This window comes from Hypanus sabinus, chromosome 27, assembly GCF_030144855.1.
Source record: "Hypanus sabinus isolate sHypSab1 chromosome 27, sHypSab1.hap1, whole genome shotgun sequence".
In the NCBI taxonomy this organism is placed as follows: Eukaryota; Metazoa; Chordata; class Chondrichthyes; order Myliobatiformes; family Dasyatidae; genus Hypanus; species Hypanus sabinus.
This window is the reverse complement of record NC_082732.1, coordinates 41710589-41725098: the sequence shown is the minus strand read 5'-3', so window position 1 is coordinate 41725098 and position 14510 is coordinate 41710589. Positions and strand designations below refer to the sequence as shown.

Below are 14510 nucleotides of genomic sequence, written 5' to 3'. Positions count from 1 at the left end.
CTGTGTGAGTGTCCTCCGTGTTTTTTCTTTTCTTCCCACGTTCCAAAGGCATACGGGTGACGGTTAGTAAGTCGTGGGCAAACTAGGAACCGATTGCGTGATGCCCTCAGAACATCCTGGACACAAAACTACACATTTCAATGTATGTTTCAATATTTCTAAATACACATGACAAATAAAGCAACTTATTATTCTTTACAGTTATAAAAGGTTATGAAACTTGCATGATTATATACTCAGCTAAAAATATCAGATGAATTATCCCAACAACATTCGCTTTATTACACTCTTTCAAGAGCTGTTACATAAGCAACATTATACATTAAGAATTTAATCATTACAAGGCAATGGGAATAGTTTAAAAATAAACAATAAAAATATTAACAATAGAATATAACAGGATGATATAAGGCCTGCTCACATCATGAAGAATTTCACCAAATACTTTCACACAAGTGTAAACTGTTTTAATTTTTGTCTGGTCCCAAATGGAGTAGAGTTAATCTCGTAGACTCTCAATTTGGTAAAGTTGTGCCGTAGCCACTATTAATCACATGCAAAGTCATTCAGATCATTAAGCCTATACTGCCATGACACCAAAACAGTACTGATCTTCACCATAAACTCAAGAGATTCTGCAGATGCTGGAAATTCAGATCAACACACACAAAATACTGGAGGAACTCGGCAGATCAGGCAAGATCTATGAAAGTCGATCTTTCATGCCGAGACCCTCTGCCCAAGATTTTTGATGTCTCAACCAAACTCATCCATTCCTGATTATGAATGTGAACTTCCACCCGTGGCCACTTTATAAGGTACAGGAGTGGAGTCTGGTGTGTTCTGCTGGTGTAACTCAAACACTTAAGGGTTTTACGTATTGTGCATTCAGAGGTGCTCTTCAGCACATCACTGTAGTTATTTGAGTTACAGTTGCTTTCTTGTCAGCTTGAACCAGTCTGACTATTCTCCTCTGACCTCTCTCACTAACAAGGCATTTTTGTCCATTGAACTGCCACTCACTGGATTTTTTTTTTGTTTTTCACACCATTCACTGTTGTGCATGAAAATTCCAGGAGATCAGCAGTTTCTGAGATAATCAAAGCGCGATGTCTGGCACCGACTATCATTTCACGGGCAAAGTCACTTAGATCACATTTCTTTCCCATTCTGACGTTTGGTCTGTACAACAATAAGAAACCATGTCTGCATGTTTTTATGCATTGAGTTGCTGCCACATGACTGGCTGACTAGATATTTGCATTAACGAGCAGGTGTACCTAATAAAATGGCCTCTGAGTGTAAGTGAATTTCAGCTGACTGATATCTAGACCAACTCCACTATGGACAGTCCCAAGCCTGACTGTGAAGGGAGGGTTGGGCATGGGGCTAACAATCCCATCCCATAAAAACTCAGTGCTACAGAAACGCCAACAGAAGCTCCAAAGATCTCTTCCCTGAGAAATGAAGGTTTGTCTAGGAGATGTGCTACACCTGGGATAACTTGAAAGACTAACCCAGCATGGAGGACTTTGGTGATCTGCTGTTGGCAGCCTATGCCCTGGTAAGGGTGATGGGCTTAAGACAAGAGAGATATCTAGAACTGTCTTCTCCATGACCAACAGTCAAGGGTACTTTAAGAAAACACATGCAGAAAATAAACAGGGGTCAATAATCACAGGTTGGTACAGTGTTCATAAATACAAGTGGTTCTGTTGATTCTGGAAATCCAAATCAACACAAATAAAATGGCAGAGGAATTCAGCAAGTCAGGCAGTATCCATGGAAATGACCAAATTGTCAACGCTTCGGGCCGAGACACTTCATCATCCCTCCCATCTGTCCAACAATCTCTTTGACCCCCTACCATCAGACAAGAGGTACCATAGCATTAGCATAAGAACTATCCTAGGGTAGGAAGCCAGAAGAAGAAGATGGGGACAGGAGGAGGAGGACAAGTTGGCAGGTGATAGGTGAGACCAGGTAGGGGGAATGAAGAGAGAAGCTGGGAGGTGATAAGTGTAGGAGATAAAGGGCTGAAAAAGAATGAATCTGATAGGAGAGGAGAGTGGACCATGGGAGAAATAGGAAGGGCTTCAGAGAGACGTGATGGGCAGATAAGGAGAAGAGTAGGGGCAAGAGGGGAGCCAGAAAGGGGAATGAGAGGGGTGGGCCATAGAACAAAGAGCAGTAGGAGGGACACCAGAGAGAGAAGATAGCTAGGTGAGGAGAAGAGAAGGAGTAAGGGGAGCCAGAATTGTGAATAGAGAAAAGAGAGAAGGAAGGGAGGGGGAGAGATTAACAAAAGTTGAAACAAATCTTTTTCCAAAACGTTGGACCCTTCTTCACAGGTTAGTAGAGTATTGCATCTTCACATTCACCATAATGGGATGATATTCCAAACAATTCAGACTGTTAATAGCTTCCCAGGGGTTCAGGACCACCTATGCAGCACCCCCTGCAGTCTCGAGTCAACCATCCCTCGCTGGCACACCTTCCTGAGGGTGGCGGGGGAAAGATGGGGCATTAACTGCTGCTTGAAGTCCCAGAATCCATCATCAGTATCCGCCTGAGGGCTCTCAAGTTCTGCGTAGGTGGGTTCAGAAGAGGTGACGGAGAACCTGGTGTCATCGCTGTACCAGCTCATCGCCTTCTCTGCAGGAGAAAGGCAGACGACAATGCATCTTTATTTGATACGTAACATCACTGTGAACAGTTATTGTAAACACCAACCATGATGACTCCTAGTGTTGTCAATCAGCCCTCCCATCTGTCCAAAAATCTCCTTGACCCCGACCATGAGGCAGGAGGTACCGTAGCATTAGGACACAAACTTTTCGGATGGGAAACAGCTTCTTACCTTGAGACTACAGAACATTATACTGTTTACTTTTTAAACTTTTGTCACAAATGCACCCTATTATTCATTAATTTAGTAGTTATAATATTACTTTATGTGTTATGTGTGTGAGTTATAATGTACTGTGTTGTGCACCCAGGTATGGAGGAAAGTTGTTTTGTTTGGCGATATACATCTGTACGGTTGAATAATGATAAACTCGCACATCAAATTCCCTAACATCCAGCACTAATAGACCCTCCCCCTTCTCTCTTTTTCCATTTTCCATTCTGGCTCCCCTCTTACCCCTTTTCTTCTCTTCCATTCCTCGACCCTTCATCTTCCTATTTTTAATTTTTAGAGATACAGCATGGAACAGGCCCTTCTGGTCCGACAAGCTGTGCCACCCAGCAACCCACCTATTTAACCCTAGACTAAATCGCAGGACAATTTACAATGACCAATTAGCTAACTAAATGGGACATCTTTGGACCCATGGTGGAAAATCACCGGGAGAATGTACAAACTCCTTACAGACAGCAGAGGAATTGAACTCTGAACTCCAGAATGCCCCAAGCTATAATAGCATCATGCTAACTACTACGCTACCATGGCGCCCTTAGGTGTAATTACCTCCCTGTAGCTCCTATCATCTCCTCACTCTTCTTTAGAGGGGTTATGGACCAAAGTCTAACAAATGAGTAAAGCTCGGATGAGGTGTGTCGGTCAGCATGGACCAGTCGGGGCGAAGAGACTGTTCCCATGCTCTATAATTCTATCACTGTGTGCCTGCTTTGGCAACTTTAAACGTCTGTGTCCTCATCGAGACTTCTATGAGCCTAGCTCTTCCTTAAACAAAGTAAATACAATTCGTGCACAGTGATCGAAAAGCCGCGGTCTACCAATGTGCAGAGAAAGCTCTGTAGTTAAATCGACTGAAAATAAAAACCACATAATGTATCAGGGAGAGCATGCTAACTGGATGCATCTGGTATGAGGGTGGGGCCACTGCCAAGGATCAAAAAAACGCTGCAGAAAGTTGTAAACTCTGCCAACTTCATCATGCGCACTTGCCTCCCCACCATCAAGGAAATCTTCAAGGAGCAATGCCTCAAAAAAGTGGCGTCCATCATTAAGGACCTCTGCCCTCTTCTCATTGTTACCATCAGGAAGGAGGTACAGGAGCCTGAAGACACACACTCAATGTTTCAGGAACAGTTTGTTCTCCTCCACTATTAGATTTTTCAATGGACATTGAACCCATGAACACTACATCAATATTTTTCCTCTCTCTTTTCACAATGAAATTTAATTTAATTTTCTTTTGTATTTATACAATATGGACATGGTAATTTATAGTTATTTTATTATTATGTATTGCAATGTACTCCTGCCATAAAACAACAAATTTAACAAGATATGCCAGTGATAGTAAAGCTGAATCTAATTGAAAATATTATACACTTAACATATTCAGACAGGGTGTTAACTTGTTTGGAAATCTCTTCTGTCAACGGTAACTCTAGATAAACTCTTCACCTCTTTTATGTGTTAATAATTACACAGAGTGTCCCGAGTCTACTGCAAACTCCTGGAAATACAATGTTTAGGTCTTCCTAATCGCTGTTTTAAGTAACACAAGGGATTCTGCAGCTGCTGGAAATCTTGAGGAACACACACGAAATGCTGGAGGAATTCATCAGGCCAGGCAGCGTCATAGAGGGGAATAAACAGTCAATCTTAAGTAACCACCCCCAAGAGGACTACAACCTTGTCATAGGGTTTGGAGGCTTGTGTGCCTTAATGACCCGGAGAGCAATGTTAGCTAGAACCAGGGCCTTGTGCTTTGGCTCTTGTTAGCATCACTCATATCAAACAAGGATAGAGGCCAGACTAAGAGTGTCTTCCAGGTTTGGAGGTTCAGCTCAGGGCTAATACCCCTGACTGGTCAAACAAAATTTATTACAGAAACAGCAATGAAAAATCCTGTACCTGAGTGGCAATGACAAACAGAGATGGAGGACCTTCAGATCTGACCTAAATAACAGAAATGTTACAGGCAGAGGATAGGTTAAGTAATGACTGCATGATGCAGAGTTACAGGGAAGGGAGGAACCTGCATTTTGCTAGTGGCCAGTTTTAAACCTTTCCTGGGTGGGCATTTGCCTTTGGCCCAGATTGGAATTAAAGCTCCAGCAACTAGGACTAGTTTGGACAGGCCATCTTGCTAACGTGAACAAGTTGAGCCAACAGACTGGGTTCCAGGCTGTCTTCCCTTACTGCAAACTTTAGAGAGAAATCATTTGTTTTTTAGTGAGAAAAGTTGTACTAATTTTATTGCTTCTTTTCTGACACATGCTCTGCCCACATCCTCTCACTGGAGATCAGAATCAGGTTTACTATCACTGGCATATGTGGTGATATTTGTTGTCTTGGTGGCAGCACAGTGCAATACATAATAATAGAAAGATAAAACAGAATTACGGTAAGTAACCATATATATGTTAAATTGTTAAATTAAATAAGCAGGGCAAAAATAAAAATAAAGTAGTGAGGTAGTGTTCATGGTTTCATTGTCCATTCTGAAATCAATGGCACAGGGGAAGAAGCTGTTCCTGAATCACTGAGTGTGTGCCTTCAGGCTTCTAAACCTCCTTCCTGATAGTAACAATGAGAACAGGGCATGTCCTAGGTGATAGGGGTTCTTAATATCAGATGCCACTTTTTTGAGGCATCACTCCTTGAAGATGTCCTGGATACTACAGAGGCTAGAGCCCATGATGAAGCTGACTAAATTTACAACTCCCTGCAGTTTATTTTGATTCTATGCAGTGCCCCCCCCATACTAGAAGGTGATACAGTCAGTTAGAACGCTCTTCACAGTACATCTGTAGAAATTTGCAAGTGTCTTTGTGATGCAGTCTTATCAACTAACACTCAGACTTATTTAAAAAGTGGGACTGTTCCTAGAAGTCATGAGGTTTCCAATGTCACAGGAGTTACCAGTTAACGTTGAACTCAATGCAGGACTGCCTTAGGGACTCCAGTTCCGGGTACTTCCTCAGGAATTATTCCCAAAGCCTTCCCCATGAGTGCGTATAGCCACAAGGAAGTGGAGGTTTGAGATTAGAGTTTTCCTTCTGCCAGATGAACTGGCAACCACGACCAATGAGCCCCATCTGCTCGGAACCAACCAGTTACAGCCCAGGGATTAAACAAGGATCGTTTAGGCTCTGTGTATTCATTAATCCATTGACATAACTACAAAGGATTTTCAGAGCAGGTGCAAACACTGAATGTGTTTATAATATATAAACATATAATATAGAATATAAGTCACCTTCTCTGTAGCTATCTAAAACTTCCATTATTGCAAAATATTCAAAGTTGTCATCTAGAAAAAGGAGAGAAAAACATGCTAAGTCTCATTTTTAATCAAATTCAACTTTAAAAACATTTGTACTTATACTTCAATACAATATAATTTTTGAGAAATCTGGGTGGCATTGGCACAAATCAGGTTATATGTGGAATTCATTGCCACAGATGGATAGGGAGGCCAAGTCGTTGAGTATAAATAAAGCAGAGGTTGACAGGTTCTTAATTAGTAATATCATTTATTTGTTTAGGCCCTTCTGGTCCTTCAGGACACACTGCCCAGCGATACTGATTTAACCCCAGCCTAATTACGGGACAATGACCAATTAACCTCCCAACTTGTACATCTTTGGACTGTGGGAGGAAACCAAAGCACACAGAGCAAACCCACGGTAAGGGTGTCAAATGTTACAGGGAGAAGGCAAGAGAATGGCATTGAGAGAGATAAAAAATCAGCCAGGGTGGAATGACAGAGCAGACTCGATGGACCGAATGGTCTAATTCTACTCCTATGTCTTATGATCTTTTTGGTAATATTCCAAACTTCAAAATTACTATCACTATTCTGGATTTATTTTAATATTTTGAAAGAAAACATATAGGAATTTCACATGTTCCTCCCATACCATTTTTAGATTATCTCAGCTTGGTTAAACTAACCTTGGTTTACATAGGGTTTTCATTAAGACCTAAACTGGGGACCTGAGAGCAACTTAAAGCCTCTTCACCTTTGGTCCCATTTAAACGATGGTGAGAATTTCCTAGACATTAGTCTCCAGAGATATTGGGAAAGCATTCCAAATGGATCTAAGGGGACAATGGTTCTTCCCTGAATTTTAACTTTGGGCTTCCTCTCCCCTCCTTCCTTTCCCACTCTATCCTGGGAACTGTTTACTGCCACATAAAGCAGGGCTTGCCAACCTGATTTTATGCCATGGACCCCATTATACCATTTATACCATTAACCAATGGGTCCATGGACCCCGTTATACCATTTATACCATTAACCAAGTGGTCCATGGGCCCCAGCATGGGAACCCCTGGTATAAAGGATCATAAAATAATTCAAATCCATGGTCATTAGAATGTCTAAAAATCTGTGAATCTTTATCTATTCTTCAGAGCCATTATATCTGACCAAATGGATATCCCTTTCCATTGAACAATGCCATCATACTTGACCACTCTCCCATTGGATGATACAATGGAACTTGTCACTTGGGCATCCCATCCCATTGGACAATGAAACTAGACTTGACCAGCTGCAATTCCACTCCAATTAGACAACACAATAATATTTGATACCTGGACATCCCCTTCTCACTGGACAACACAATTGGACCCAACCACCTGCGTTAGATAATGCAATAGAATTTGGCATTGGGACATTATTTTCCATTAGGCAACATTATTGGACTCGAGCACCTGAACATCCCTTCCTATCGGACAATATAATTGGACTTGACTACCTGGATATCCCCTCCCACGGACAATGCAATAGAACTTGCCCAATTTGCCATCCTCTTGTAGTGGACAACAAAACTGGACTTGACCACATGGACATCTCATCACATTGGTCAGACTATTACTGTTTGGTCAGTAGCAGACACCCTGCCTATTGGACAAAACCTAATCATCCAGAGATGGCAGCCTATTGGAGAACGCACCTTCAAGCAAAATTATTCATCACTTTTTAAGGGGGTTTTGTACCTTTGGAGAAATGGACAGGAAAATCAGCACTTCCTTTCCTGGGTACCCCCTGTAAGAGATGAGACATGGTTCAGAATGGTGATGCCAGATGGACTGAATAGTAAATAAGCAACATGACTGTGAATACAAGCTTAACTTTCAAAGGATGTCTAAAGAAAGATATTTAGTAATAGAGTCATGGAGAACTTCAACACAGACACTGTCCCTCCAGCTCAACTAGTCCATGTTATTCTGCCTAGCCCCATCGACCCTCACCAGACCATAGCCCTCCATATCCCTCCCATCATGTACTTTTCCAAATTTCTCTGAAACACTGCAATCAAGCCCACATCCACCCCTTCCACTGGCAACTCATTCCACACTCTGAGGGAAGAGGCTCACCTTATTTCTCCCCCTAAATGTTCCATCTTCCATCCATAACCTATGACCTCTAGTTTTAGTCTCAGCCAACCTCAGTAGAAAAAGCCAGCTTGCATTAGCACAAACCAGATGGGCCGAAGGTTTTCTCAGTTACACAGACAGCCGCCCCACAATGCAAACTCCCTTCCTTGTTGTGCACCAAATCTTCTTCCCCTTCCGAGGCTCTAATGGACACTGTATGAGGGCTCTCAATGATTGGATTCTGATGACCACCCTGTTCTTGCTGACCTAATGCCATGCAGTATTAATCAACAGGACATGATCCCAGGGAACTTGGACTACATTGCTGATTGATTTATTTATTGAGACACAGTGCTGAACAGTCCTTCTGGCCCCATGAATCGTGCTGCTCAGCAAATCTAGCCTAATCATGGGACATTTTATGTCATAATTATATGTGCTATATGTCCCTTGTATGGCTGTTGGTTCAGTGTTTTGCACCTTGACCCCGGAGGAACGCTGCTTCATTTGTCTGTATTCATGTATGATTGTATGATAATTGAACTTGAATGCCATTCTATAGAATACTTACGTCTCTGACCCTGTGGCAGTCCAAGGGAAAATGAAAAGAGTTATAGGGCTCTGCATATGTAGGGGAAAGAATATTGCTGAGCAGTTTCCCATCCGTGTATGTACAGGAGCTGTTCTCTGACACAGAAGGTAATGATAGAGAGGACCTTCCCTCTGTGGATGGTACCATGATGCTCCGTTGATCCACATCCAATGTATCTTTCTGTTTGAAGACAGGCTGTATTAAAGATAAAATGATTTTGTTCTGTGATTTGCATTGCAAAGATTATCCAAGGGTAATGACATCAAGGATGAAGGATCAAGGATCAACTTTTTTCACCACATGCATACAAGTACATATACAGTAATATATATTTCAGAACGGTCATTATCCCTCAACCGTCAGGCTCTTGAACCAGATAAATTCAGTCAACTTCATTGACTGTTCTACAGACTCACCTTTAAGGTCTCTTCATCCCATTTTCTTAATATTTATTGCTTATTTATTTATTTACATTTTTTTCTTTTAGTATTGGCACAGTTTGTGGTTGTCTGACTTGTGTGTGGTTTTTCATTGATTTTATTGTGTTTCTTTGCATTTAGTCTGAATGCCTGCAAGACAATGAATCTCAGGGTTGTATTCAGTGACATATACTGTATGTACTTTGATAATAAATTTACTTTGAACTTTGAAGCTCTCAATGGTTTGGGACCAGAGTACATCACAAAATTGCTTTTGTTTTATAATCCTGCTCGAGCTCTCAGCTCTTCTTCAGCTGTTCTCTTAAATTTAAACAATCTCGCTCTAAAGATAATTGGCAAGTCAGCTTTTTTTAAGCTAAGCTCCTAAACTGTGGAATTCAATACCTAAAACAATAAGAGATGCAGACTCAGTTGACACTTTTAAATGTCAGCTCAAAACCTATTTATTTAACCTTGTTTTTAACTAACATCTTTTTGTCTTTTATTTTCATTTTGCAATTTATCCCATTGTAAAGCATTTTGAACGACATCGTCTGTATGAAAAGTGCTGTTTACTGTTTAATGTACTGTTTACCATTACGGTTTACCTGTGCTACACACTAAATGAATGTTGAGTTATAATATGAACCGTATTTTATGAACTAATTTGCGGTAATATTTTGTTTTCTGTGCTGTGTGAGTTATATGTTTTGTGGGTGCACTGTGGTCTGGAGAAACATGGTTTCATTCGGTTGTATCTACGTACAGTAAGATGACAATAAACTTGAACTAATCTGAATTTCACCAGGTTCCCATTTTACACCATAAGACCTTAAGACATAGTAGTAGAATTAGGCCATTCAGCCCATCAAGTCTGCTCCACCATTCCATCATGGCTAATTTATTATCCCTCTCAACCCCATTCACCTGCCTTCTCCCCATAACCTTTGATGTCCTTACTAATCAAGAACCTATTGATCTCCGTTTTAAATATATCCAACAACTTGGCTTCCACAGCTGCCTGGCAATGAACTCCACAGATTCACCACTCTCTGGCTGAGGAAGTTCCTCTTCATCCCTGTTCTAAAGGGACTATCTGGTATTTTGAGACTCTGCCCTCTGGTTCGAGGCTCACCAACTGAAGGAAACATCCTCTCCATGTCCACTCTATTTAGGCCTTTCAATATTTGATAGTTCAATGAGATTCCCCCCCCCCCCCCATTGTTCTAAACTCCAGAGCTATCAAACAATCCCCTTACATTAACCCTTTCATTTTCTGAATCATTCTCATGAATGCTTTGCTGCTCGCTTGAGTGCTCGGTGGAGTGTGGGGAAGTCATTGCTTTCTGCTGCTTGTGTGTGGGAGGGGGAGCAGGAGGGGGTGCTTTGGGGTCCTAACGTTTTAACTGTCATTCATTCTTTGGGGCACTCCTGTTTTCGTGGACGTCTGTGAAGAAAAAGAATTTCAGGATGTGCATTGTATACATTTCTCTGATATTAAATGCACCTATTGAACCTCCTCTGAAGCCTCTTCAATGTCAGTACATCCTTTCTTAGATAAGGGGCCCAAAACTGCTCACAGTATTCTAAGTGTAGTGTGACCAATGCCCTTCCATCTATCTTTACATTGTCCTAAGTTTGGCCACAAAGCCATCAATTCCAAGCTGATGAAGGGTGTTTGCCCAAAATGTCGACTGTTTATTCCACTCCATTGACTCTGTCTGACCTGCTGAACTCCTCCAGCATTTTGTGTTACATCAATTCCATCTTCCAGATCATTGACATATAATGTACAAAGAAGCAGAGTCTGACACTGACCCCTGCACAAGACCACTCGTCAACAGCAGCCAACCAGAAAAGGCCGGGTTTTCTTGTTATGTCCTTGTTTATGGTTTTTAACTGTACCTGCCACAAATAGCTCAACTAAACTATAGTTAAAACGTGGTTGCCTTTGAAGTGCACCTACCTCAGTAGAAGAGACTCTTATAGATGGACAGTCTCTTGTGATTCCCCCAAAGGGCTCAGCGTATGCTGGTGATAGAGGGGTGTCCATGTGTCCATCTGTAAGTGAGTAACGGTCCTCCCTAAAACAAGCATTGTAGCTTCCAGGCTGCTGGGACAAAGCATGGGTCTTCCAAAGTGATACTCTCTGATCACCTTCGTGGGCTGGTGATGGTGATGAATTGTGTCTGGATAAAGGCTGAAAGGCAAACAGAGAACATAGAACACTACAGCACAGAATCAGGATTAAGGATAACATCAGTTTTATTTGCCACGTACAGTTCCAAGTATTAGGAATTTGCTGTGGTGTGTTGATCAGGTCACAACATGCAACATGGAAAGATTATGGAATAAAATGTGCATAAATACCAGCATGTATTTACAATGTAAACAGATTTATAAACAGAGGCTTAAAGCATTTACAGGGCAGTACAGTGACATGGGTTATGGGGCTAACTAGAATGGCTGATCAGATCAACTGCATGAGGGAAGAAATTTTTAAGATGGCCCAACAATGTTGTGCTGACCTTTTAGTCTACTCAGATCAATCTAACCCTTTCCTCCCACATAGTCCTTCACTTTTCTATCATCCATGTGCCCATCTAAGTATCTCTTAATTTCCCTTAGGTATCTGGCTTTACCACCACCCCTGGCAGAGCATTCCACGTACCCACACACTCAGTAAAAAAAAACTACCCTGATACCCCTTCAACTGTCACACACAAAATGCTGGAGGAACGTATACTTTCCTTCAGTCATCTTAAAATTAGCCATTTCCACCCTAGGAAAAAAGTTTCTGACTGTCCACTCAAACCATACCTCTTATCATCTTGTTCACCTCTATCAAGTCACCTCTCATCCTCCTCCACTCTAGAGAGAAAATCCCTAGATCACTCAACCTTTCCTCAAAAAAGATGCTCTAATCCAGGCAGCATCCTCTACATCTCTGCACTTGATTAGCAAATTGGCAAGTTATTTATTTTTCATGCTTCTCATATATAACAAAGAGCATCATGACTTAACTGAAATAGTTAAACTATACAGTAAGATCTGAAATAATCAGAGAAAAAGCTGGAAATACTCATCAAGTCAGGCAGCATCTGGAGAGTGAGAGAAATGGAATCAACATTTCAAGTTTGTTCTGATAAAAGCACAATAACATTAAACATTAACTAATTCTCTCTCTTGGGCAGAAGGAAAACTGATCTCAAACCTTTGCTGCCTTGTGGCTACACCCACTTGTGAGGAAGGCTTCGGGAGTAAACCCAGAGGGAAAAATCCAGAGCTGGAGTCTCTAAGGCAGTCCTACATTGAGTTCAACACTTGCAATGCTGCCGTTACCAAACTGTATCAGTCCCTGGCATTCCTTTGGGTTCAACAGTTGTGTGCAGAAAAGAGCTTGCTGCGTGGGCAAGCTCTTAATATTGTACTGCCCTGGCTTGTGTACCTAGACAGCTAGGAAGCAACATCCATGGTGGACCTACAACAGAGGCCTAAGAATTTGCTCTCTTCACAAGTACTACCTGACCTGAGTGCTTCCAGATTTCTACTTTCCAATCCATCTCTTCATTAACAGACCAGAGAAGTCACTGCAATAACAGAGTGCCAGGTTTGACATTCTTCTGATGGAAATTACAGAGGTGAATCCAACCCAACTCTCTCAAAGTTGTACTGAACCATCAGCTTACATTACGTACTCAGAGGCCACTTTATTAGGTACCTCCTGTTTTCTGCTGTAGCCCATCCACTTCAAGGTTCAATGCGCTGTGTATTCAGAGATGCTCTTCCTCACATCACTGTTGTAACGTGTGGTTATTTGAGTTACTGTCACCTTTCTGTCAGCTTGAACCAGTCTGGTCATTATCCTCTGAACCCTCTCATTAACCAGGCATTTTTACCCACAGAACTGTTGCTCACTAGATGCTTTTTGTTTTTTTGCACCATTCTCTGTAAACTCTAGAGACTGTGTGCATGAAAATCCCTGAAGATCGGCAGTTTCTTAAATACCCAAACCACCTCATCTGGCACCAACAATCATTCCATGGTCAAAGTCACTTAGATCACATTTCTTCCCCCATTCTGATGTTTCGTCCGAACAAGAACTGAATCTCTTGACCATTTCTGCATGCTTTTGTGCACAGAGTTGCTACCACATGATTGGCTGACTAGATATTTGCATTAATGAACAGGTGTACAGGTGTACCTGATAAAGTGGGCACTGAGTGTACATGCCAAGTTCCAGACAGTGACCTGAATCCACAACCACTTTGCTTAACAGTGACCAAATTCCTGAGTGGCACAGTAGTGAAGCGATTAGCATTATGCATCACAGGGTCAGTGGTTGGGGTTTGGTTCTTGCCGCTGTTTATAAGGAGTTTGTATGTTCTCCTCGTGACCACGTGGGTTTGCTCCAGATGCTCCAAAGATATAAGGGCTAGGGTTAGTAAATTGTGGGCATGCTGTAATGGCACCAGAAGCATAACGCCACTTGCGAGCTTCCTCCTGCACGATCACAGGTGCCATGGTAGCATAGCGGATAACACAATTCTATTACAGCTTGGGGCATTCCAGAGTTCAGAGTTCAATTCCAGTGCCGTCTGTAGGAAGTTTGTATATTCTTCCTGTGAGCATGAGTTTTCTCCAGGTGCTCCGGTTTCCTCACACGGTCGAAGGATGTACCAGTTCGTAGGTTAATTGGTCATTTTAAATTGTCCCGTGATTAAGCGCAGGTTAAATAAGTGGGTTGCTAGAGAGTGTGGTTCATTGGGCCAGAAGGGCCTATTCCACTCTCTCTCTCTAAATAAAAGTAGATCCTCAGACTATGCTCGTTGTTAACACTAACAATGCTTTACACTGTATGTTTTGATGTACACATGACAAATAAAGCTAATCTTGATCTTTCGAAAAACAATGCTGAAAGCAAGATTGGGAATTATTCTACAATATACATAGGCGACAAATATGCTGGATAAATTTTTAGAATATTGCAGTGACCATCTGCTAAAAGTTTGTAGGATTTAGTCTAAAATAACATGCTAATGTCAGACGAGGGCTAATACTGTACAACCCAATTTCCAATAGCATAGTTAGTCACTTTAAACTTCCCCAGGGTTAATGCATTATTCTTGAGCGTCTGAAATTTCATCATGTCTTTCTTCAAGTACAAAGCATTGCATAAATAACCAAGCAC

The 14510-nt window shown here is 41.6% G+C and overlaps 1 protein-coding gene across 3 annotated transcripts in view; it reads right to left on the bottom strand.

The window, feature by feature from the left end:
- Positions 1–330: 330 nt before the first annotated feature.
- The window catches only part of plekhn1 (pleckstrin homology domain containing, family N member 1), a 51803-nt gene continuing 37623 nt past the window's right edge, over positions 331–14510 (bottom strand). For 2 of the 3 annotated variants that reach the window (XM_059952324.1, XM_059952322.1), the window contains 5 exons: positions 11286–11519; positions 8880–9095; positions 7928–7976; positions 6180–6233; positions 331–2655 (listed from right to left, as the gene is read on the bottom strand). In XM_059952324.1, coding sequence (XP_059808307.1) covers positions 2435–2655; positions 6180–6233; positions 7928–7976; positions 8880–9095; positions 11286–11519 — 774 coding nt within the window. In that variant the 3' untranslated portion in view covers positions 331–2434. Of the gene's footprint in view, positions 2656–6179; positions 6234–7884; positions 7977–8879; positions 9096–11285; positions 11520–14510 lie in introns of all 3 variants that reach the window. The other variant, XR_009508254.1, reaches the window with a different exon arrangement.